This window comes from Crotalus tigris, unplaced genomic scaffold (genome assembly GCF_016545835.1).
Source record: "Crotalus tigris isolate CLP2741 ecotype Arizona unplaced genomic scaffold, ASM1654583v1 scf7180000018940.2059657, whole genome shotgun sequence".
Classification (NCBI taxonomy): Eukaryota; Metazoa; Chordata; class Lepidosauria; order Squamata; family Viperidae; genus Crotalus; species Crotalus tigris.
Window position 1 is genome coordinate 1,574,034 of NW_024097284.1, and position 27,305 is coordinate 1,601,338.

The 27,305-nt window shown below is 38.6% G+C and overlaps 1 protein-coding gene across 3 annotated transcripts in view; it reads left to right on the top strand.

The window, feature by feature from the left end:
• Positions 1–1,037: 1,037 nt before the first annotated feature.
• The window catches only part of LOC120314496 (amyloid beta precursor protein binding family B member 1 interacting protein), a 51,325-nt gene continuing 25,057 nt past the window's right edge, over positions 1,038–27,305 (top strand). For 2 of the 3 annotated variants that reach the window (XM_039357643.1, XM_039357644.1), the window contains exons 1-4: positions 1,038–1,250; positions 18,142–18,213; positions 22,957–23,044; positions 25,140–25,417. In XM_039357643.1, coding sequence (XP_039213577.1) covers positions 18,142–18,213; positions 22,957–23,044; positions 25,140–25,417 — 438 coding nt within the window. In that variant the 5' untranslated portion in view covers positions 1,038–1,250. The remainder of the gene's footprint in view (positions 1,251–18,141; positions 18,214–22,956; positions 23,045–25,139; positions 25,418–27,305) is intronic. The other variant, XM_039357645.1, reaches the window with a different exon arrangement.

A 27,305-nucleotide genomic window follows, 5' to 3' on the forward strand; every position in this document is an offset into this window, starting at 1 on the left:
GTTGTTATGCAAGGTATTATTATCAGGAGTCTTCTCCAATACCAAGGTTCAAAAGTGTCAATATGCTGCTTCTTCAAAATCCAACTTTTGCTTCCATAGAGTATACCACAGGGAATACCATTCCTCCACAATTCTGATCTAAACACATCACAGCACCTGAGTATCTTTTCCAAAGCATCTGCTCTACTCAGTACTAATCTGTGGTGTAATTTGTTATTATTAGGTCCTTTATTGTTCATAATTGACTCTAAAAAGGAGTAGATTTAATATTTTTAATATCTTGCCAATTTGAAGTAGGATTGCATTAGTTCGGTCTTCTTTATATTTAATTGCAGCTGCATTTTTCATAGTATTCCTTGACTTCCATTACTTGAAAGTCATCTGCATTTTCAGCTGTTGGAGTAGTGTCATTAATATAGGACCAGGTTACTTGGTTGTGGGGTACATCAAGTGTATATGCTTTTAAACTGTGGTATATTAAGAAAATCTGATTTTTATTATTTTATTTTAAATTTATGGTGCACAAAAGAGCGGCATTAGACGATTATAGGGTGAGGTAAAGCTAGGACCTTTTGTTCAGAGGCACATTAGAAAGTCGCTGGCATTCAGGGGCTGAAGTGAACTACGAATTTGAAAAGGCCACGTGAAGGAAATGAATGGCAAAATTACAGCCTGTGGCTTCCCTCGCACTACAGTATGTTGGAGTTAAGTGTGAAAACACTCCTCCTTAAAGAGCCGTAGATAATTTAAGACTGCTTTGTCTTTGGGCTGGGAATGAAGGCCGGGTCACGTAGAATGCCATATTGCCATGGCCCAGCTGTGGGAAGGTGCAACTAGGAAACGCCCTTCAGCTTGAGTTGTAATCAAACGAGCTTCTCGCTTCGAGAGATCAAATCTCGTTAAAGCAAAGAGAAGCGAGGCAAAGGAAAACAGGGGAGGGCAAAAGTTTCTTCGGGGACATTCTAGGAAACGCCTGTTGTTTTATCTCTGCCCACCCAGTCATATTCGCGCACCCGCCACCCCCTCCCCATCGGCAGCCAATATTCTATTCCGCTCGGCGTTAACTTCCTCTCCCGGAGCAGCGAGCCGAGCGGTCGGGCGTGGAAAGGAGCGCTCCGCCGCTGGGGCACTAGCCAGTCGCGGCCGAGTGCGCGCTCTCCACCCTTTGCCCATCGGCTTCGCCTCGGTTGCGCGGGTATTCCCTAGCGCTTGAACCTCTGGAAGTTGGTGCTGCAGCAAAATCCGGCAAGGTAGGCTTTGGAAGAAGAACCGCTGGAGCAAAACTAGGTCTGGTTCGGCTTTTCTCTCCTGGTGGCGGGCGATGTTTGTAATAAGTGCCCCGTTACAACCAATAGAAGAAAGGAGAAATTGCAAAATTCGGTTGCACATTGAAAGCCTTTCCCCCTTTCTTTTCCTGGCGAGGGAAGTGGGGGGGGGGAGACGGGACCAGCTAAATACAAAATGTATTTCTGTACACGAAAAATGTTATCTTCACAATGATAACTTGTAATGTCTCTTTTCGGGAATCCAGCTCAAGGTTGAACTAAAAGTAGATCTTGGCTCAGGAATTACTTGATCAGTTTTGGAATGATTAAACAGCAGCAGCAGCAGCAAAGCCACACACGTTCCGGTTGCTGAGACGAAGTAAAGATGGAGTAACTAGGTTTGGAGTAACTAGGTTTGGAGTTTTGTAGAAGGACTGGCGCAGTAACTCCTGGTTTCATTCATTCTAAGAATTAACTTTTTGCATCAATTCCAGCTTAGTATATTTCGGGGTTTTTCTAAACTTAGTAAATACTATAATCACATTTATACACTTTTGCCAAATATTCCATAGGACAGTATTTCTTACATTCCTGACATCTTTTTGCTGTCTATATGAACATTCCTCCTGATATTCCCACCCCTCTATTATAGTGTATTGCAGTTACTCCTGATAATTGCATTACAAGTGATATATTGTAATTAATTGAGAATGCAGTATGTGAGGCATGATATGATCTCTGAAGATAATTTGATGGAAAGTATTCCAGAAGGAGAATATTGAGGTTCTGAACATATACAGAGCACCTTTTCTTCACACCAACAAACTATCACTGCTTTTTTTTAATAATCATTTTTCCCATTGAAAGAATGTGGCTTCCAAGTGGGTCAGTTCCCACAACTCTTATTTTATTTATTAAGCTCTGCTTAAGGATCTTAGAACATATGTGGGTGTGAAAATGGGGGAGGGAAGAGATGGCAAAGCATGCCAGTTTCTTCACAAGCTCTCTTCTGGTGTTGATCTCTGATACCTATTTGCTCACTTCTCTATGTGGCGGTTTTGTCAATTCTGCAAAACTTCCTGCCACAAAAAGTATACACAAGGTTATGTTGGCTGAACAGCAACTCTCTTGCAACACAGAGGAACTGCAGCATGAACTTTCACAGGGACTGAATCTTTTAAAACTACAGAAAAATAAGTATCATGATTCTGTGTCGTTTTTTTAATTTAATAATGGTTTGTAATGTATTATAAGGTTGCATTTAAGGATGTTTCCATACCATTGTAAAATGCTCTGGACTTCTCTGACTAGGAGAAAGAGCAATATAGAAATAAAATATCTTCCTCTTCCTCTGTATTTGTGCATGCAAAAGAAAACAGGTGCAAGTCACCAAATATAGCTGGGATAAGCAAAACATTAAGCCTTTCACCTCCCCAGCTTAATGTTACTTTTGAAACATACCTAGTACATACATATATATACATGCATACTAGCCAAACTGTGATAAACATAATAATGAATCACACATTTTATCTTCTGTTAAAAGCAGCTGCATTTGCAGTTTCATAAATAATTGAAGCACAGATTTTATTGGTTTCAGAGTTAGCCCCTGTCAGCCTTCTCATGTAGACCAGACAGGAAACATAACCAGATGAGCTAATTGTAAGGCTAAATTAACAGAAACTTGCAAGTCTGAAAATACAGATCTGCAGCCATCTTTTATTACCTGATAAATTTGGGAGGTTCATTTCTGAGTTTCTTTCTCTGCCCATTATGGAACTATGGGCTCCCCCACTCCCCCCCCCATCTTCCGAGGTCATTTCTGCATACTATTATGCCCCCAAACCCTAAAGTATACTTCTGTCCTTAATACAACTAGGTAAGCCTCAGTAGGTGGCTAGCTTTATCTGGGACTGGCAGCTAAGTAGGTGTGGGCCTATTTGCCATTTGTATGAGTGACTTCCAGGCTGGATTGAGAAATCAAAAATCTCCCAGAAGAGGGTTAGGGGTTAGGCAATCTATTTCTGCAACACCATCAAGAAACTTATGGAGATGTCAGGAACTGAGCTTGTCCTTGCAGTCTGGAAAATACATTACAAAACCCACATTGCGTATTTCTAGTTAGCTAGTTAATATTATCCTAGAATAGAAAAAGGAATTAGATTTTTTTTAGTTTTTTTAAAAGTAAATATTAACAGAGGCTGTATTGTATATTTCCAAGTTAGTCAGCAGCTAATATTATCTTGGAGGAGAAAGGAAGAAGCTAGATTTCATATCCGTTCCCTGATTAACTGCTATAACAGTAAGGGCCTTTCGGAGCTGACAGCTCTCAGATATTGAGAGCATGCTAAAATATATCTAGACATGTGCAGCAATTTCACAGTGCTAACTTTAGCACATATCCAGAAAGGTTTATTTTCATTTTGAACTTCTTAAGAACCTGCATATGTAGCATCCTTGAACCTAGGTAGTTTTATAATGGCTGTAAACAGGGCTTTTTTTCTCATAGAAGGCCCAGAACGGAGTTCCGGCACCTTTTTTGGATGGAACCTTGTAGGGTAGGCAAGGCGGGTTATATGACGTGTGTGAGTTCCGGCATTTTTTTTTTTTTTTTTACAAAAAAAGCACTGGCTGTAAAGCCTAGCTCAGGTGTAGGCAACCCAAAACACTTAAAGGGCCACTTGGACCCATTTCCCACCAAAAACAAAACACTGGGAGCCGCAAAACCCTTTTGATATCTAAAATGAAGATAACACTGCATATATCCTTTTTTACCTTTATTATAGGTGTGTGTGTGTGTGTGTGTATATGTATATATGTATGTATATATATACACACACACACACACACACACACACACATATACACACACAGGTAAAAAAAAGGATATATGCAGTGTTATCTTCATTTTAGATGTCAAAAGGGTCTCTCTCTCTGTCTCTCTCTCCCTCCCTCTCTATCTGCCCTTGGTCTGCCACTCCTCTTCCCCCGCTCTCTTTCTTTCTCTCTCTCTCTCTCTTTCCTCTCTCTCCCTCCCTCTCTCTCTCTTTCTCCCCCTCCTCCTATCTGCTGCTCACCTGGCAAGCTTCAAGCTGTTGTCCAACAAGCAACCTCGTCTCTTTTATGACTCATGGACTTCAACTCCCAGAATTCCTGAGTCAGCCTAGCTGGGCTAGCTAGCTCTCTCCTGTGCTTCCTGCTTCCTGCAGAGACGCAGCAAAGGGAGGAGCTCCGCCCAGTAAGCTTTTCACCTCCTCGGAGAATACTGCGAGTGCACTCTCTTTTACACATACACACAGACACACACACACACACAAAAACAAACACACACACACAGAGAGAGAGAAAGAGAAGCAGGGAAGCGCAATTGCCTCTCTCTGTCTCTGTCTCTCTCTGCAAAGGCAGAGGAGTCTGGGAGCCACAGGGAAGGCTCAAAGAGCCGCATGCGGCTCCGGAGCCGCAGGTTGCCGACCTGTGGCCTAGCTTGATCAGGTAGGGAAAACCAAAATACAGGTAGTCCTTAACAAATAACAGAATGACAGAGTTGGAAGGGACCTTGGATGTCTTCTAGTCCATCCCCTTGCTCTGGAAATCTTAAAATCCAACCCCCTCTGCTCTGGAAATTAGTCCAACCCCTGGTCCTTGACTTACAACCATTGGTACATTACAATGGTTTTTAAAAATGACTTACAACCAGTCTGATAGCATCCCCAGAACAACATGAGCAAAATTTGGATGCTTGGCAACCGGCATGTATTTACAATTGTTGCAGAGTCACTAGGTCATATGATCACCATTTGTAACCTTCCTAGACAGCTTCTTGACAAGCAAATGCAATGGGAGAAGCCAGATTCAGTTAATGACTGCATGATTCACTTAACAATTAACTGTACCAAAAAAAAGGCATAAAATCAGGCATAACTCACTTAACAACTGACTTGCTTAGGAAATTCTGGTCCCAATTATGCTTCTTCTCCCCCCACACCACCTAAAATTTTCTAGTGTGTTTTCCAAGGACCTCTGAGGGTGTCTGAAGGGTGTGGTCAAATAGGTTAAGATGGCAGCTGCAGCAGCACCATCAAAGGTCCACATATTTCCACATAAAAAACAGGGCATTGATCACAACATCATGACTGTCATACTAACTTTTCTTGACCATATTCAGCATACTCCTCTGATGACCTCTTTCCTTTTCACTTTATTGTTATATTTTTAAATTAATTTAAATTAAATTAAAAGGACCTACTTGAGAAGTGTAATGATTTCAGTGTTCAAAACAATTCAAAACAAAAGAAGTAAAAAGTAAAGTTTTCGATTACTGTTTAATTCAATGTAGATCAGAATAGAATTATTTTATTTGGTTGTTTAATTTTCTTATTGGTGAAATGCCTCAGTTGTAAAGAACTCTAGGCAGTTTGCAATTACAGGTAAATCCTTGACTTACAACAATTCATTTAATGACTGTTTGAAGTTATAATGACACTGAAAAAAATGACTTATGACCATTGCAGCATCCCCTTGGTCACATGATCAAATTTTGGTTACTTAGCAACTGACTTATATTTATGATGGTCGCAGTGCTCTGGAATCATGTGACCATTTTGACAAGCAAAGTCAATGGGAAAGCAAGATTCACTTTACAACCGTGTTACTAGCTTAAAAACTTCAGTGATTCACTTAATAATCATGGCAAGAAAGGTCATAAAATGGGACAAAACATCTTACTTAGCAATAGAAATTTTGGGCTCAATTGTAGTTGTAAGTTGAGGACTATCTGTATTAAAGCAAAATAGTAAATATACATTCAATCAGTGAAATAAAATAACAAATATTAATAATCCTGGTTCATTAACCAAAGGTGGAAGACAGATTGTAAGGTGGGTTTGCTTAGAGAGGATGAGAATTTGTTAAAACAAATAAAAGATCAAAGACGAACCCATATTAAAAGAATTTATGGGGTGTTAGTGGAATTGGATTCAGAAGCAGAACTAGTTAAAGATTGTATGGTTAAATGGGCACAAAACTTTGATGAATCGGTTCCATTAGATACTTGGGAGATTATTTGGGTGAGGAATGTCAAATTTACACAAGCCCAAAACTTACGGGAAAACTTTTATAAAATGTTTTACAGGTGGCACCTTGATCTACAAAAAATGTTTCGTATGTATTTAAACTTGCAGCCTAAATGTTGGAGATGTGGTTGCTTGGATGCTATTTATTATCATATTTGGTGGTTATGCAAAAATACAAAAGCTTTTTGGATTAAGATATGTTGGAATATTGAAAGAATTTTTAAAAGAAGGATAAAATTTACTCCACAATTGTTTTTGTTGGGTATTGTTTCTGATTGTGACAGTAAAGAAACTATATTAATGTTAAATTTAATTACAGCGGCGAGGTTGTTAGTAGGGCAATGTTGGACGAAGGAATCTTTGCCTACTCTGCAAAAATGATTTCTTAAAGTTTCTCATTTAGCGGAAATGGCAAAGATTTCGGCTTTCTTGAAAGATCAATCGCAAGAGAAGTACCTTTTGGTATGGAAAAGATGGATAAATTTTATACAATATAAGTATGATATAAAAAAATATTATTTAGCCTTTGAATAATTTATATTTAAAGCTTAAGATATTTTTTAGATATTTTTTTTAATTTTTTTTTCTTTTTCTTGTTTCTTTTCTTTTTCTCTTTCAGTTTTTTAAACATCGGTGTTAAAGTATTTTATGATTTGTTTAACTATTATAATCAAATTTGTACATGGTTTATTTGTGTTTAAAAAATTTTCTTTTAAATTCTAATTAAGCCTGTATTCAGCTCTGGGAAGATTGGGGGAGGATTGGGGTGGACTGGGTGGGTCTGTGGAAGGGAAATTTTTTTGTAAAATTTTAAAAATTTTCAATTAAAAAAATAATAATAATCCTGGTTCCATAATCAGTCTCTAAAGGCCTGGAATAGCTGGGTTTTTACTAGCATCTGAGAGGCGAAGAGGGTTGCATGATAGTAATAAAGCATCAGACATATTTAATTGAAAATATCAAAAGTTCTTTGTGCACTCTTCTTATTTAACTTATTTTAGAAGCTTTGTCTAGTGAAACTTTTAAAATAACTTTCATATCTACAGAGCATTGTTGCTAGTATTACGCATCATTATATTTAATTCATTTTAGTTGTACCTTCTGCTAAAAAGTTCAGGCTGACACAGATCACTCTGTTCTAAAATGGGGTCCTAGGATCCCTGGACTACAATCTGGACCAAGAATCTGTCAGAAATCTTCACAATAACTTGCCAGTAATGTTAAAAAATAATACAATATTAAAATTCCATCATATAATCTTAAGAAGCAGTACTAACAGCGTACATCGGTTTTAATTTTTAATCTGGTAATTATCATGCAAACAAAAGCTCTTTGGGGGATTGTCTGTACTAGCAAGGGGCCCTGAGAGAAAAAGTTTTAAAGCATTGTTAAAGATCATTGGAACATATTTCTCCATAGATACACACCAAATCATATTCCCATTAATTTTTCCAACGATCAGGAGAGCATACAAGCTTTATGACTGAATGGAGATAAGAATTCTATTTCTGGCATTATAAGTAGTGCCTGGCCAATCTTAGCTGAACTAAAAAAGCTAAACATTAGTACATGTATGGAAGGCCGTAGACCAGGGGTGTCAAGCTGCCGGCCCGCAATACATTGTGATATGTTGCGTGACGCCACGAATTTGACACCTATGCCATAGATGACCCAAAAACAAAGTGGGCAATTGAAAGCCTCCAGGAAGAAGGAAACATTAGACCAGATCTATATTGGTGTCAAGAAAATTAACCATTGAGTTGTTTTTATCTTATTCTAAGTTAACATTACAATGAACTGGATAAGTAAAATTCTTGAAATAAATGTTCAGTTTAGCATAAGTGAATAAAGTAAAACACTTGAAAAACTTACAGTATTTATATACCACTATATAACTTATCACTATTTGTTTAGTGACCATTCGAAGTTGCAACAGCACTGAAATGAAATGACCATTTTTCACATTTATGACCATTGCAGCATCCCTGTGGTCACATGATAAAAATTTGGATGCTTGGCATGGCATGTATTTATGATGGTTGTAGTGTCCTTGTGTCATGTGATTACCTTTTGTGACCTGAAGAGCAGAGTCAATGGGGAAACTAGATTCACTTAACTATGCTACTAACTTAACAACTGCAATGATTCACTTAACTGTGACAAAAAGGTTGTGAAATGGGGCAAAACTCACTTAAGAACTGTCTTGATTAGCATGGAAATTTTGATCTCAGTTGTGGTCATAATTTGAGGACTACCTGTGTTTTGTACTGTATTATGTGGAAATACATTTATTATAAGTTTATTATGTGTGAGATACTAGGCCAGGCGGCACTCAGAGCCCTGTCTGTGGGCACGCGCGCTGTCGCCCCAGTCCTAAGCCTTCAGCTGGGTTTTATAAAACCTTTTCGCTTTAGGCCTCCGCCACTGTGTACAAAAAAAAGGTTCAATCAATCAGTCAATTTCAACTTCTTGCGGGGGAAAAAAAGATCTTGCAAAGTTGGAATTGATCGATTGAACTTTTTAGTCCCATCCAGTCTGCCATTACCACTGCAGCCCCACCCACCCAATGGGCCACACCCAGCCAATGGCCACACCCACCCGGCACCCGACGATGCATAAGCGGGTTTTGGGTTGCAGTTTGGGCACTCAGTCTCTAAAAGGTTCGCCATCACTGTACTAGGCTGTCTTTTGGGAGATGTCTCAGTTCTTTTTTGTTCAGTTTTCACTAATTTTTCATAAGTAATCTATAAACAAGGAGCTTTGGGGTATAGGTAAGTTTTGCAGCCACGTCCCAGAATTCCCAAAGATTAGAACATTGAAATTCAGCAGCAAACTAGCTATTTCGGGAAATAAAATAGATGTGTTAAGCCTACAATAAGCTTAATGAAGTGCTTTTGAGTAAATAAAACCCAACTCAGCCCTCTAATTCTCCCCAAAATGAATAGATTCCCCCTTCCCTTTGAAAATGCCACATCTCTGCCATACCTGCTACACTTCTTAGAAGAAAAGGAAGATGATAAAAACAAATTAGTTTAACTGGAAAAAAATTCCCCATCCCTTCCCTTTGTTTTTAAATTCATGTATCGCACATCTGAAAATACTCTAGAACAGTGGTTCTCAACCTGTGGGTTGGGACCCCATTTGGGGTCAAATGACCATTTCATGGGGGTCACCAAACCATGCTGTCCACCATTTTTTTCCCTTTTCCCTAGCTGTCCTACTCCCTCTTATTGGTGGCCACACCCACTTGGGGGTCACCACAACATGGGGAACTGTATTATGGGGTCACGGCATTAGAAAGGTTGAGAAACACTGCTCTAGAATTATACTAGTAAAATTACATGTATTCTATAAATATGATAGCTTTTATTGCTACAACTAGCAAATTATTTTTGATAGGTACAGAAGTGTAATTAAACAGGAAAGCTATATACCAATTTTAGTTTACTGGGTAGTTATGAAGACTTGGAGCCTGTTCATAAAGGGTGTGACTTAATGTACACTCATGATAAGGTGTGAAATGGGATGTTCACTCGATGTGTGCTTTTGGAGGTTTAGCTTGTGAGTCTGCAGCCTACATTGCATTTGTAGGCAGCGAGACACAGACATTCAGAAGATAAACAATTTGATTAATGCACAATAACTAGAATTTTATTAGAATTAGAAAACCGTGCAATTCTATTAATTTTGTCTGGGAATTTACCTGTAGTATGTTTTTCAGGCATTTGAAAAATAATGGCTTGTATAGTAAAAGCCAAGTTAATAATGGTATAGTAAAAAACAGTATAGAAAAAAACAAACTCATGACAATTGTTCAGATGAGGAAATTGTTTCAAAACCAATTTTAACGTATTGGAGTAGCAGAAGCAGAAGCATTGCCTTTGGATTGGTGGCACATGTAAATATGTTAGGTTGTTTCAGTTTGCTGGTTGCAATCTGGAAAATTATTTGATTGTTTATAACTTAGATTTCTTAGACTGCCCAACTAGACAGTGGCTTTGAGCCTGCATAGAGGTGGCTCTGTTTATAACAAAAGTACTCTGCAGCTCCAGTGATTCTTGGATGCAAATCATTTTGTCTCTGGACAATACTTAATCAGGCTGAAAATGTATTCTGGCATTTGGTAAAAAGATGGCATTACATCTGCGGTTAGTTTGTCTTTTTCTTCCTTCCTTTTCTTCCTGAAAAATCTCAACATACAAAGAATGCATTGCAAGATTAATGCATTGTCATTTCACACGGGAGGAAAATTGTCCTTTTCGTTGAAGGTAGAGACCCTCCTGATGGAAGAACTGATGAAAGTACAATTAACTAAGAGTATTCCATGAAGTTAGCCTTGTGAAAAATATCATATTTAAATTCAAGCTGTTGGTCAGGTCTGTAACAAAGTCAAGGAAAACCAGGCAATTTACACTTTAACTATATTCTGAATTTGTTAACATACAGTTGAGGGGGGGGATGATCCAAATATCTATAAATCCAATCTGCTTGAAGAGCATGTGTTGATTTGATTCCAGGTTAATGGTTTGATACCAGAAAGCACAGCTGATAGCCTATCAGTTTAAAGATAAGATTTTACAATATGACAGGAAACAACAAAGTGCATATAAGAGAAAGCCCTATTCCTTTTTTCTTTTATATTGTTTCCCAATTCATGCAGTAACATTCTAGAATTAGAAACCTTGGTCTCAAGATATGATGTAACCTAACATAACATAACTTGAATTAGTGAAAGACAGAGGAACTGTATTTTCACATATTATTTCAGATCTATAGTATAGCTATATTTTTTTTCAAAATCTAATGATTAAGGTGGGAGTGATTGTTAGGCACTGTACTATTGTACTCCTTTAATTTGGTGCCAAGATTGTATCTGCCAAGAATTCACAGGTAACATGACTTTTCAAAATTCAGGACATACATGAAGTTTACCAGAGGTGGAAAATTGCTAAAATGTGACTCTGAATACTATGTGCCCAGTATAGATTGTAGTGGCTCTCTGCTATCCCACAAGAGAAGAATTTTAAAAGATCAATCCAATCAAAAGTGCCTCTGTGTGCTAAATTAGTGTTTTTGAACTCATCAACTTAAAGATGTATGGGATTCAACTCCTAGAATTCCCCAGCCAACATATTATAATTATCCAAGAATGGAGTTAAAACTGTTGGTACCTCAACACATTCTGCAGGGAGAATAATGATGTGTTTTTGTGAATCTATGCAGAGGAGAGAATATACAATACTATCTCCTTTAGTATTGCCATTTGTATTGGAGAAAGTCTACTAAAACATCAGAGTAAAGACCAAGCTTAGATTTGTAGAGGTTTTAAAGGCAATGATTCTTACCTTCCATGAACTATTATCATGACACAAAGGGAAGTAGCAACCTCACTTCAGTGCATGGAGGTAGTCAATCATTCTTTAGTGATCCAGAATCTGGATCCAATGCTGAATCCAGTAAACAAAACTCTATTGGCAAAAAAGGATCTACTGAACACAGCTTTTTTTTATTATTATTTTTGCCACATATTTTCTTAGATAAAAAGAATGAGTAAATGCTGTTGAAGGGATATCAAGATTCTCTGAAAGTTTCTAGACCAGGGGTGTCAAACTCAATTTCATTGAGGCCCGCTCTTGGGGTGGGGGTGGCCAGGGTGGGTGCAGCCTGGATGGCCGTGGATGGAGTGGGTGTGGCCTACTGGGTGGGCATGGTTTCAGCAGGCAGCGGGATGCTTTCCTCACAGTGCCGAAAGGTTGAGCCGGGTGGTGCGAAGCTCGCCAACTTTGCACCTTGCTGCCTGCTAAAACTGGGCAGGCTGGGGGCTAGGCAGCATTGCACTTCTCATCAGATTCGCACCACCCAGCTCAGCTCTTGGTGCTATGAGGAGAACGTCACACTGCCTGCTGAAATTGGGCAGGCTGGGAGCTGGGTGGCCTCGCGTTTCTTTTTGGATTTGCACCGCCTAGCTCAGCCTCTCGGCGCTGTAAGGAGAGCGCCCAGCTGCCTGCTGAAACCCCACCCCCAGAGCCCATCAAGCCGGACATGTGAAGTAGGCGGCCATTTGCTGACCACTTCCAGGTGATGGTGCATTTCTTCATTCCTCACAAAGGGTGACATCTCCCCAGCATGCACCCAGGGGATGAGGCCGATGCGGCAGGGGCTGGTTTCTCAGTGTTTCCAGATGGCCTTGTGGAGCTAAGACTGAATGCATTTCAGCCTAGATGGCCACCACAAAATTGTACATTGGCTCTCAGCCGGCCTGGGCCAGGGCCAAGGCAGCGGGGGCCATTCCCTCACTGTTTCCAGAATGGCTTCACGGGCCACATCCGGCCCCCGGGCCTTGTGTTTGACATGTCTGCTCTAGACCAATTTTCTAGGCAAGGGTCATCATTTCTAGAATATGGAATAAGACATTAGTTCTGGAGCTAAATCTGTCATTTCAGTTGCTAAATTAAATTTTTTGGTTGTATCAGTGAAATTAAACTAGGGTCTTCAAACTCAGCTATTGATATCTCATAAATATTAACTGTCTTGAATTGCCTGCTATTTTGCTTCCTCCAGGGGCCATTGCTAATAGTTCAGATGCTCAGATAAGTGGTCTATTTGTAACTTTCACTCTTGTTCATTTATGATATTCAGAAACTGGTGGGTCATGCTAGGATGTTGCAGACATTCTCCACATAATATGTATTTGTAGCTGAAGTTTTTTCTTTACAACAAAAAAAAGTTAATTCTGTTATCTTATGTATTCTAAGACTTATTGATTTTTGTTACTTGATTAGCAATAAGCTGTTTGTCAGGAAAAATTAATTAGAAAACTCAGTGACAGTGTGCTGAATAAATAGTGAAAATTTTAACAATTAGGTTTGTTTTCTTGTTTTGGTGCATGGAATATTACTGTGATCGTAAGTCATTATGGTGCTAACTTGAAGCCTCATAGATTCCCAAGGAATAGGCTAGAATTCTTCATAATTTTTTGTTTCTTGTTAAACAGTCTCCAAGAATCAGACACGTTTAAACATAAAAAAACCCAACTTGTCTATTCTTTTGAAATGCATCAAATTATTAATGATGACTATTATAAAAATATTTGCTGTGAACTTTCCTACACTGCCTGCAGGCGTCAAAATAACCAATCAGTGTCCACAGTTCTCTTTACAAAAGAGTTTTGTGCATTCCCATTATTCAAGCAATCATACTTATTATGGAAATATACATCAAGAAATAAATTATGGTTGTATCGTTTGATTCTGCAATAAAAATAATTCTAAGCTCCAATAGAAAGTAGGGAAATAGAACAAATTTAGAGAAGTTTTTAGTGTTGCGTAATTTATCATTAATAATGCACAGGCCTGTCTCTGAAGACAATCTAGAAAGCTCAGTTGGTCCAGACTCAAGTAGGCAGTGATAAGCAATTCAACAACATAACTATTGCTTCAGTCACCATAAGTGTGCTGCTGTCAAATTAGAAAGTTCTACATCAGGGGTCTTCAAACTTGACCCTTTTATGACTCATGGACTTCAACTCCAGAATTCTTCAGCCAGCATGCCTGGCTGAGGAATTCTGGGAGTTGAAGTCCACGAGTCATAAAAGGGTCAAGTTTGAAGACTCCTGTTCTATATGGATGACTTACGTCCACTGACAGGGTGGTATCCACTAATGTTTCCACCCATTCTGTGCAAACATTTTAGAAGGAATGTTCAGGAGATTATGAACCTGATGTAAGGGGTCTGTCTCCTAGGCCAAAGTGTGAATTGAAGAACCAAAGCATGACAGGCTTTGACCTAGCAACTTGGGAGCCATTGAAGGAAGAATGTTGTAGAAAAGTCCGGAATCAACATCTGTTATAGAAGCACAACATCAGGCTCAGTCACAGGCAGAGAAAGATTAAGGGAGTTAGAAGAGACATGACGGGGTCGTGAGTCAGGAAAACAGGCACAACTGAATCTGTACAATAAAGAAGAGTTGAGAATCAGACTTCTATTGGTAGATGGTTTTCCAGCCTTGGACCTGACTCCCTCAACACATGTTGCATCTGATCTCCTGGTTAATCCTCAGACTGGCATGACACTACCTTCAACTACCTTCAGATTGGATGGTTACATCTTGGGCTTATCTACATGAAATGAGACTACATTCAGATCGGATGATTAGATCTTGAGTTTATCTACATGGCTCTTGACTTCTAAAACAAGCTTGTTTGCTGTGCCTGAGCTTTCCAGGTCTTGCACTGGAGTGAGATAGGTGACACAAAGACTTCTGATCCTCATCTCACCTCCTGCAATTGTAACTGCGGGAACAGGATATCTGGAGAAGTCCTTGATGGTGGCTCTTTGAATAACTCACCTTCCAAGTTTCATTTATCCTGATTTTCTGGCTTTCCATTCAGCTGTGAAAGCTGTATTATTTGGCTAATGGTGCTGCTCTTAGCAGAGCAGACTAAAGAAATTGTCCTAGAAATCACAGAACAACTTAATTGCTGTCTTGAGAAAGCTTTTGTTGGGAAATGTGACATATAAATTCTTAATAGAGCAAATGATATCCGAATCACCTGAAAAAGAATGGATTGTACATAAGATCATTAATGCTGTTGTTGAACAGACTTTCTCCCTTGTGATTTTTGACTCTCCTCAGATTATAAAGGCATATCTATAAGACTTTCTAGCTCATTATTTTTCAAAATTATTTGCCAGCCTATGTTGAAAAATAACGCAATATTAAAATCTCATTAAACATTCACAAGTAATGACAATGAATGCATCAGTTTTAATTTTTAACACAGCAAATAATGATAAACATAACCCATACAAACAAAAGCACTTTTGGGGTCCTCTGTAATTTTTAAAAATTGGTCTGCAGAAAAAAACCCCCACCATTCTAGCCTAGTAGCTTATTGCTGATAAGATACTAGGCTTTGTACCCTTTGAAATGATAAAGTACTGATTGCTTTAGCCAGATTCCTGATACTTCAGAAGAATAGTATGAATCATAATAGCAGTAATGCATTTAGTTCTCATGGATTCTTAGACTTGATTCAGTTAACACATTAAACCATAATGTAGTTTGTTTGGTTTTGGCTGGTATATTATGTAAAACCAGCTAATTGTCATTAATTGCACAAACTAACAATTCATGGCTTCTCGCAATGGATGAACAAGATATTTGACATTACCACGTCAGCTTTACAATATTGTCTTCTGAGATAGTCTTTATCAGCTGGGTATTTCAAAGTCTGATGATTATAAGTTTTAGAATTTCATGCTAGCATGTAGGGGTTGATTCCTGGAAATTGCAAACGTTTGTTGGACTCCTGGTTTGGGAAAGATATTCTAATTCTGATTAGTATTCAGAAAACTGAACATTTTATTTTTTTAACTGGGGGAGCTGTTTATTTATCAATTCTGTAAAGCTATTCAACTCCATGATAACTTTGGTGATGTGCAAAATTAAAAATAGATTGAAACAAACATAAAACAGAAATGCTGAATATTTGGAAGGGGCAAGACAAACATTTTATCTAATATAATTACTTTCCTCCAAGCTGTCTACTACCCAAGCTAGCTTCCTATTACATTTGATCTTTGTTTTTGTGGCCCGAAAGGGAGAGATAGAAATTGTGGTTTAGTTTATTTGATTAACACATTCAGGGAACCAGTAAACTCATTTTTCACAATGAAATATGCCCCCCAAAAAGGCATATTGTACTCTATTTAATATAGGCATTTGACAAATCCACGAATAATAGGCATCTTTTAAGAAGAAGCATCCCTTTCCTTCCTTCCTTCCTTCCTTCCTTCCTTCCTTCCTTCCTTCCTTCCTTCCTTCCTTCCATCCATCCATCCAATTCTTATGCATGTGTGTATCATTTAAACAAAAATTGACTTTGATGTTATTAGTGCATATGTATGTGTGTATACATACACATATACATACAAATACAATAAAAATATTGAACAATAAAAAAGTTCTTCAATAAAATAAAGGATATACTATGAACTAAAGCAATCAATATTGTTAATTTTGAATCCGATCAGTAATTATGCTACCAAAACTAATATTATGATATAAGTCATAATAACCACCAGGGATAATGGTAGAGAGAAGGCTGTTCTTTTCCATAGAGAGGGGGAAATAACCAGTTTAATTATCTGCTTACTCTTTAATTTCTTTTTTATACTGACTCAGTTCCATATACAGCTAGTAGAAGGGCTATAAATCGTGCAATCTTTCATCATGGTCAATCTTCATCTTCATTCTGGTTGAATCTTAGGTCCTATTCTGAAGCCTTTACTTTAGTGTTTCTTGCCTATTAGAAGATAGTGCTGCATGTTTCAGTAAGATACATTAGTTTAGAAACGAATGTTCCTCAAACTGAACTCCTGCAAATTGCATTTCTTAATTTGCATATTTTGCGGGGAAATTATACAGTTAGCCCTAGATTGAAAATAGAGTCTCTTTGTAGTTGAAGTCCTCCATTCCTTTCTTTATTGCACTATTTCTTATTTTCTTGAATAGAAATGAAACAAGATGCTTTGCTTAGCATTCTACATTATGTAGAGTTTTTTTTCCATGAAGGAATTACTGAAATATATTAGAAAATAAACAAGCACTTCCTACAACAGCTGCTGTGTGCATGTTTCTTTTTCCTTGTGGCTTCAGTCGGACATAATTAGAGTGCTGTGGCCTCAAGGAATAAAATCTCTGTGATGGGACCCCCAGTGATGAGAGGGGCCAGGTGTTGACCCCCATCCAGGCTACAGCAGTTGAGGGCAACAATAGAAGAGGAAGAAGAGGGTAATTTCCTTGGTTGGTTTCCCCTTCACACCAACAGGCTGGGTCCTGGAAAGATCATCCCTCACTTCCTTACTCACTCAAGGCATCGCTGTGCTCTCTTCCATTCATCTTTCCATTCAATATACATGTAGCCTTGGTGCCCCCTCCCCCCTCTGTCTGAAAGACTTTATCTCTTAGGTATCTGGATGATTGTGAGGTGGAAGCCAAGAAATATGGAGGCATTTGCATTCTTTTTTCACATAGCAGTTGTTCTTCACTTCAGTGTCCCTGGAGAATTAATAAAACAACATGGAAAATGATCTGAAATTTCTGGAGGACTGTTTTACTGAAAACAGAAACTATAATTTTGGAAAATAGGACACAATATGATCAATGACTCATATTGGAGTAGTGCTGCTTGATAACAAGAATCCCAAGAGCTTTTCACTCTGAATAAAAATGGAACTTTTACAAGTGGTCCTCAATTTACCATCCTAATTGAGACCAAATTGAGCTTGCTGCCATAGGTTGAAGCATCACATGACCAGATTTGAAGGTATGAGCATTTTTATGATGGTCACTAAGTAAAAGCTGCAGTTGTTAAGCAAATCCATTTTCCCTAGTGGGTGTTTTTTTTGTTTTGTTTTTACCAGAAACTGGAAGGACAAGCAAGAAATTGCAAAAGGCAAAAAGCTCTGGGGAACAGGGGGGGGGGTCATCATAAGTTTAAATGATCGCTAAGCAAATGATTTTATGTCAAAGACTACTTGGGAAAAACCTGGAAGAAGACAATGGCAAATCATTTCTATACTGATGGCAAAAAAGTTACATATTTTGTCCATAAAGTCAACAAGAATTAAATTGATTAAAATGAGAATTATTTATTAATTACATTTACTAATTTCAGTAAAATGTTTTTTTCAGATCCATGCTAAAAACATCCATTTTTTTCAACCTTAGAACAGTTTTTAAATTCTTTGTAGACAGTAAAATATGATACTGAAACCCATTTCACATTTTTGTGTTTCAGATGGAGGAAGCCTGTGAAGATATAGATCAAATGTTCAGTGACTTATTGGGAGAAATGGATTTGCTAACTCAGGTAAGTATGCCCATAGGAAATAGAACAAATAAACCTATTTTCTTCCTCTTCAGTTTTCTGCTTTTTATATTTATTAAATTGTAAACATTCTTTTCTTAATGCTAGAACTTTTTCCCTGTGTGAGGCTTTTAAATTGATGAAGTAAATCAGTGCAATACAGTGCAATCAAAACACCAAAGTTTTTCTACTTTGTACACCCACTGCATCTTTCAAAAGAGAAGTAAAAAAAAAGACTGCAACCCTCCTACCCACAGCAGTACTTTATGCTGAAATTGGGATTTGTGTTGTATAGTTTGCACGTTACATTTCCCTCCAAAGTTAATTAAGTAATGCTGAGAATGGAAGATGGCAAGTAGTAGTGATACTGGATACATGTAGATCAGTGTTTCTCAACCTTGGCAACTTTAAGATGTGTGGGCTTCCACTTCCTGGCTGGGAATTCTGAGAGTTGAAGTCCATGTAATCTTAAAAGTTGCCAAGGTTGACGATTATATCAATTTTGTTATGCTGCAGTCTGATTCTACAGTTGTTGATTTTTTTTTCTTCATTAATCTACATTCAGCACCCCATGATGACAAAGTGAAAACAGAATTTTAAAAATGTCTGTAAATGTATTAAAAGAAAAAACTGAATTATCACATTGGCATAAGTATTCAGGCCCTTCACTCAGTGCTTTGTTGAAGTACCTTTGGCAGCAATTACTGCCTCGAGTCTTCTTGGGTATGACACAACAAGCTTTGCACCTCTGGATTGGGGGATTTTCTGCTATTCTTCCTTGCAAATCTTCTCAGACTTAATCAGATTGGACTAAAATTCCTGAAAGCCCCTGCCTCTACTTCTTCTTCCCCCCATCAGAAGATGAGTCAAGCATAATATATTCTTTTACAGATTGTGTTAATATTAAGAAAGATATTTTGGGAAAACATGGAATCTGGAGCCTGTAATATGCTCTTCCTCTGGAAGGCCCTTTTGTATTACCTTCAGGCATTTGTACTGCTGGTGACAACTTACTTGACCTTTACCACCACACAAGATTTCTATCTAGTCTTGTTCCTTGTTTTTCCTTTCCTCCTCTGGAGACATCTGTTTTCCTTTTACACAATCTTCATTATGTTTTTGCCTTCTTTTTTTGTTGCTTGTGTTTGATGAAGAGCAGCAAAGTTTTTATATAAGCAAGTGGTTTGCTTGTATCTACAGTAAAGCTATGGTTGAGAAATTACTGATCAATTCCTGCTATAACTGGTAGGATTTATTTTACAGCCAAATGTTACTTAATATTTGTGTGTGTGTGTGGTGTATGTATGTGCATGCAGGTGCGGGCTTCTTCCTTTTTGGCAATGTGACTTCTGATAAGTATAGGCTATGGGTAGGCAACCTTGGCTCTTTTATGACTCGTGGACTTCAACTCCCAGAATTCCTGAGCCAGCATGGGTCAGCTTGGAAACCTTTCTCTTTCCCCTCAGCATGGCTGGCTCAGGAATTCTGGGAGTTGAAGTCCACGAGTCATAAAAGAGCCAAGGTTGCTTACCCCTGGTATAGGCACATAGCTTATGCATGAAACTTGCATATATTTTGAGCATAATGGAAAAGCGGTAAATTGGGCTTAGCTGGGATTCGCAATTTTAAAATGACAAGATGGGAAATGGCATTAGATTTTTGATCTGTTTGGGGTCCCCCCCCCCGTCTTTATTCTTCCATTTTGGTGCCTTACATTTCAGACCACTTTTCCAATAAATCTAAAGTATGATCAACTGTTCATAAAACTGCCATCAGACCCTTATTAATGAGATTGTTCCCTCATCAATACAACATTGGAGTTGGCCATAAGATTGTTGCCAGAATAGGCTTTTGTCTTGGTTCCCCTTTTGTTCTATTTCTTTATTTGTATATAGTTCTATTTTTTAAAGCTTCCTTCTCTATTTTCCCCAATGTGTCTGCTATTTTCTTTCATGGAATAGAGCAGTTGTACATTCTCATCTTCCCAATAAAGCTTTCCATGTATTTGGAATATTTTTACTTCTCATTTCTTGTTTTATACCTAGCTTGCAAATGAGAAGGAAAGTATATGAGTGCAATTCCAAAATATACTTAGAAATTTGTGTTGCTTATGTATGTCTTGGGGCATCCTGTTACACAGCCTTGGTATTCCTCTCTTTAGGGCAATGGTTCTCAACCTTTTTAATGCCGCGACCCCCAACCAGTCGTAAGTCGAGGACTACTCAACCGGTCGTAAGTCGAGGACTACTCAACTGGTGCAGCACCGTTTGCAGAATGGGACTTTTGGCGGGCTCAGCAGGGCAGAGACAGCCTGGACAATTCCTATTGGCTTTTGAAAGCCAATAGAATTAGACTCTATTCAAGAGAGCCTATTCTATTGGCTTTCAAAAGCCAATAGAATAAAAGGGAGTAGCACAGCTAAGGAAAAGGGGGGGGGGGGGAAATGGCTGACTGCGTTGTTTGGCGACCCCCGTGAAATGGTCGTTCGACCCCAAATGGGGTCCCGACCCACAGGTTGAGAACCACTGGTTTAGGGAGTTCTCTAATTTTCCCTGGTTGTAGGGAACTGCTCTCCCATTTTCCATTGCTGTTTCCACCTTTCTCCTATCCTTCCATTTTCCATCCTGTCCTAAATTGTGGAAAGAGCTGATTATCCCATTCTTTTCAGTCAACACTCCTGATAAAGAAATATTTTGTCAGTGTTGAGATTGAGTGACTTACTGTGACTGGAAGATTCCCATAGACAAGCTTTGATTCTAATAATTGATTTTTTAAATGTTCAGAGCAAAAGTAGATCTATGAAAACATGATTGATCCTTGAAGCACATGAAAAACAATAAAAACTGACAGAATGTTGTGAAATCTCGTTTCACATCAGTGGTGGAAGAGACAGCGTTAGATCTCCAAATTTCAGGTTCTTCCTATGAATATTAACATTGCTGGATATTTTGCTAGAGTTGTGCAATGAAAGAAGTTGTGTGCAGGCACATCACAGGGAAGTAGTTCCAAAGAAGTAGTTGTTACAGCATGGTACTACTTCAGCTATCTTATAAGGCTGTTGTAAGATGAATAGTAAGAAATTTCAAGTTAGACACTGGGTGGGTTAGCATAATATGTTTATTTGTGGTTAACCTAACCAGGGACTTATTCAATTCAACCCATTTTCTGTATCTTAGTACAAGTTTAACCTGAGTTTCCAACAAGTTAGTGTTTTCTACAGATCCAGCCAAAAGGAAGTACTTTTTCATGTAACACATGGTTAAACTATGAAATTCATTATCATAAAATGTAAATATGATTATCAGCTGGGATAGTTATAAGAGAGGTGTATTAATTATTCTACTTTGGACATATTATGCAAAAACCTAGCTCTCTGAAGAAGACTCTAATGATGGGAAAGTTGCAAGAAAAGAGGAGGACAACCCACAGCAAGATGGCTAGACTCAGCTATAGTGCAGCATTGGAAGGACCGGATTAGGGATAGATCATCATAGAGAAAATATAAGTGGTTGATAGGAGTTGAAAATAACTTGATGGCACATTAGCTCAATCAAGTTTAACAATGAACCTTGATCATCAGAGCTTTCTTCAAGAGGTGGTCAAAAAGTCAAGATGATAGCTATGATTGTATAGTTGAAGATCATCTGTTTTTTTAAAAATGTTAGTTGGCAAATACAGCACAATTACAAGAAAAAGCTCAACATTTCGTGAGATAAAAATTATTGGAAGCAATGTATTATACTGATTGCCCAGAATTTAAATGTTGACACTGACTTATAATAAAATTAAATAAATGAATTAACAGGATAACAAATTACATTTTTTAATATTTTAATGGTTTATTAAGTCAGTGTTTTATTGTTAAAATGGTTTTGTGTACTCTACCTGGAATTAAGGGATTACAGGGTCATAAAAAGGGATTAATAATGTAAATGTAATAAAGTTTCAGATTTGTTGGGACTTTAGCCAGAATCACTGAGAATGTACATTCTGGGATTATAATACAAGCACGTGTAGAGAGTACCAATACTAGCTGCTGGAAAAGAAAAGTGTCACTTTTACCGTATATGCCGGCGTATATAAGACGACTTCCGGAAGCGCTAAACTCGGCGCCAAAAATGGGGGTCATCTTATACGCCGAGTCGTCTTATATGCCGGAAATACTGGTAGTTTCCAGCGTATAAGACGACGTTCTAGGAATGCGGCTTGGCGATAAAGACGGGGGTCATCTTATATGCCGGATCGCCTAATACGCCGGCATATACAGTATATATGGGTTGTGGGTCTTTTAGGAGCATCTGGTTGTCTCCTGTGACAACAGAATGCTGGACTTGACAATCTTCTGGTATAAAACCACCATGATTTTTCTTAAATTCTTAGATGCTCCCGTTCTTCTGTGTAATGTTTATGCAATAAACACTGTTCTGTATCTTGGAGGTTATTATTAGCCAAGTTTCCTGTGCTAATTTTGATCTTCAAATGTGTTTATGTTGTTCATCATACATTTACAATAAACCATTATTCAAAAACTATTTTTATTATAATATGCATGAATTTATATGCATATGTATGTATGTGATATTGTAGTTGAAGAAAATATTCTGGAGAAAAAGATTGTAGGTTTCATAATCCTAAAGCAAAATATTTCTTATTGAGAGAAAAAGCCAATAGAAATATAAATGTACTTCCCATCATAGGAGATTATACAGGCTTTCAAATTTTAAAACTTCTTTTATTTTTAATCAGAGCTTAGAAGTGGAAGCCATGCCTACTCCACCCCTAAAATTATCTGATGCTGAATTTAATTTTGCAGTTGGCTTCAAAGATTTAAATGGTAAGTACTAAAAAAAATGCATTGGGCATATACCTTCTTATGCAGATTAGAAGTATGATAATTGTCCAGTGAATTCCAATGTATTCTACCTAGTCTTGAAAGGTAAATATAGCTGACATTATAAAAACTAAAGTTTTAGAATGTTTCCCCAAACCTTCTATTAGTTTGAATAGGACAGGGAGGCAGCCTTGGCTCTTTTATGACTCGTGGATTTCAACTCCCAGGCTGGCTCAGGAATTCTGGGAGTTGAAGTCCACGAGTCATAAAAGAGCCAAGGTTGCCTACCCCTAGAATAGGACATTCATTTACTAGAAAAAAATATAAAATTGAGTTGAAGAATAATATAGTTTTTCAATATATTTGCAAGTTTTCCAAGACCTATAATCAGACAAAATGTGAAGTGAGAGAAGGGAAGGAAAAAAATGTGACCTATTTTTGAGCCATCTCAGTACCAGATTATTTTCTAAAATAATCCTAGAACTAAGGAGAAACTTCCTGACAGGTAGAACAATTAACCAGTGGAACAACTTGCCTCCAGAAGCGGTGAATGCTCCAACACTGGAAGTTTTTAAGAAGAAACTGGACAGCCATTTGTCTGAAATGGTATAGGGTTTCCTGCCTGAGCAGGGGTTGGACTAGATGACCTCCAAAGTCCCTTCCAACTTTATCATCATCATTATTATTATTATCGATCATCGCACAGTCAGCCAGATGTTCAGACTGGATTTGGCATTTTGTCTACCTAGCGAGTCCTTACCCAGGACCTGGGATAGGGAGATGTAGATGTTTGATGGTATTACAGATATCGTCGGAGGATGGAAGCAGTCTTTTGCAATTGACTAATAGCGAATTTGTCAATGCCAATGGTGTTCAAGTGGTACTCCAGTTGTTTTGGGATTGCACCCAAGGCGCCTATGACTATTGGTACTACCCTTGCTTGCTTTTGCTACAGTCTTTCTATTTCTATTTGTAGGTCTTTGTATTTTGTTATCTTTTCCAGTTCTTTCTCGTCTATTCTGCTGTCTTCAGGCACTGCCATATCCACTATCCAGACTTTTTTGTCTTTCTTATCGACAATTGTTAAGTCTGGGGTGTTATGTTGCAGGTGCTTGTCTGTTTGAATTCTGAAGTCCCAGAGCAGTTTAATTTTATCATTTTCTACGACTTTCTCTATTTTATGATCCCACCAGTTTTTGCTTACAGGCAAATGATATTTTTTGCAGATCTTCCAATGCACCATTGTTGTTATTTTGTCATGCCACTGCTTGTAGTCAGTCTGTGCAATATTATTATTATTATTATTATTATTATTATTACTACTACTACTACTACTACTACTATTATTATTATGTAAGGTAATGTTAAACTGCATAGAGCCTATCTCATACCTTGCTAGATATCAAACATTAATAAATCCTTCATTTTGAAATATATTTTCCAGCTTTTAATTACTATTGTTTCCATTAAGAATAATAACTCATGTTGGGAATCATAAAGTTGTACACAATCCATCAGAAAAGCAATGAGGGATGTCTTCTTATGAGATGAGGCATGAGAAGGTTTCTCTAGCACAGTGGTTCTCAACCTGTGGGTTGCGACCCCATTTGGGGTAGAACGACCATTTCATGGGGGTCGCCAAACAACACGATCCGCCATTCTTTTTCCTCAGCCAGCGCAGGGGGCGGCGCCGTGCATGCACACCGCGCAGGGGGCGGTGCCACGCATGCGTGCCGCGCAGGGGGCGGTGCCACGCATGCGTGCTGCGCAGGGGGTGCCGCCGCGCATGCATGCCGTGCAGGGGGCGGCGGCGCGCATGCGTGTCGCGCAGGGGGCGGCGCCGCGCATGCGTGTCGCTTCCTTCTGACCGGGGTTGCCGGTATAAAAAGATTGAGAACCACTGCTCTAGCATATTTTAAAATGTGATAAATTACCTAATGAAAGGCTGCTTCTTCATTTTAGAAGAATCCCAAGAACTGTTGAGTCTATATGTGTTGCCTATAACTGTCTGTGGAAGACCATCTAATGGTGTATATGGAAGTAGTTTCTTAATAACATTGGATAAGATCTTTGATATGTTTATCTTTTTTTGTAACAGAGTCCTTGAACACATTGGAAGATACAGATTTAGATACTTTAATGGCTGATCTTATAGCAGACATCAGTGAAGTAGAAAAGACCACATTACAAGAAGCAAGGGATACCTCTTACAATGAGCAAGGTGCCATTATGCAGCCACCAGCAAAGGCAACTCCTACTTGTGGAACTCAGTCAGTGCTAAGTAATATTCCTCCCCATGTTGAGAATGAGTTACCAGCCCCTCCTGCAGAAATGCCAATGCCGCCTCCAGCCATTCCTCTGCAGCCGCTCACTCAGGTTAGCAACCAGAGAATTCCTGAAGAAGTTCTTATCTTAATATTCTCAAAATATTGGCACACCGACATGAGATAAACTAGATCCATGGCGGCGAACCTATGGCACGCGTGCCACAGGTGGCACGCAGAGCCCTCTCTGTGGGCACGTACGCTGTCGACCCAGTCCTAGGCCTTCAGCTGGGTTTTATAAAACCTTTTCACTTTAGGCCTAGGCCGCCATGTGCAAAAAAAAAAAAAAAAGGTTCAATCAATCAATTTCAACTTCTTGTGGGAAAAAAAAGATCTCGCAAAGTTGGAATTGATTGATTGAACTTTTTAGTCCCACCCAGTCTGCTGTTACCACCGCAGCCATGCCCACCGAATGGGCCATGCCCACCTGGCACTCGACGATACATGTGGGTTTTGGGTTGCTGTTTGGGCATTCGGTCTCTAAAAGGTTCGCCATCACTGAACTAGATTATCAAAATGTCAGTTTCTGATGCATCTAACTTTTGTAATGTTTGTTGTGGAAAGTTATAAATCTTAGTACAATTTGGGAAGGTTTGTTACTTAAAAAGATTGAGAAAAGAATGTAATGTTTCTGGACTTAAGCTCTTAGAGTAATCTAACAAATAATTCAGGCTGAGGAAACCCTATGTGGAGCAGGCCAGTGGGTATTATATGGAAGATGATGTCATGCATGCTTATTTAATAGCAAGTCTCATGAACTTATGTCTGACCTTTGCAAGAATAAACTGCAGAATAAAAGCTTCAGGATGGGCTTCAACCTGATGTTTATACATTATCTTATTTCTTCAGAAATCTACTATATTCGCTATAGCAGGGGTGTCAAACTCAATTTCATTGAAGGCCGCATCAGCATTGTGGTTGCCCTTGGGGGGCTGGGTAGGTGTGGCCAGAGCAGGTGCAGCCTACTGGGTGGGCATGGATGGAGTGGGTGTGGGTAGGAGTGGGAAGATCTGAGGGTCTCTGGCAGAAGGGGGTGGGACTGGGGCCAAGGCATGGTCCACTGAGGCAAGTGTCAAGATGGCCACCACAAAATTGTACATTGGTTCCCGGCTGGTCAGGGCCAAGGCAGCGGGGGCTGTTTCCTCACTGTTTCCATGATGGCTTCGCGGGCCACATGAAACCACTTTGCGGGCCGCATCTGGCCCCCGGGCCTTGTGTTTAAACATGTCTACGCTATAGCATGAGCAAGGATATTCAGCAAGCTATGTTCATTCAAATATATACCAAATGTACACTCCTCCCAAACAATGGTTATTATCTGGAATGATTAGTAGGGGAAGTTTTTAATCTGTTTGTAGATGTTAATCTCTGCTGAAAGGAATGCAGGATACTGGAAGAGGAGGAGGAGGATTACAAGTAGTCCTTGACTTACAACCATTTGTTTAGTGACCGTCTATAGAAGATGGAAGCTTTACTCTCAAATATTGTTGAAAACTACAATGAGGGTGAATAAGCATGGTCAATACACTGATGTTTCCACTGATTTTTTTCATCTTGAAGAGACAAGATATTTCCTGAATTAATTGTCACATTAAGCTGAAGAGAAAATTACCTGTTCAAATATACAAGATGCTGCAAATAAAATTGCAGAGAATGATAGAATGATGAATGAAAGATGAAGAATGAATTTATTGAGACCTAATTAAAAAAGGGTTTCATAACTATGTATCATGGTTATAAGGCAAGTCATTTGGCTATTGCTCACAATTTTATTTTTAAAAACTAGCTTTCTATGAGTGCAGCTGAAGTGATGAAGTCAGCATAGTGAGGTGAACCACAATGATCCATCCATTGGGGAGAAGGAAAAGGAGTTGAAGCTTGTTGTGGGACAAATATGGGATTTAGCATACTTTATTACTTTTAGCAAAGTAATAAAAACA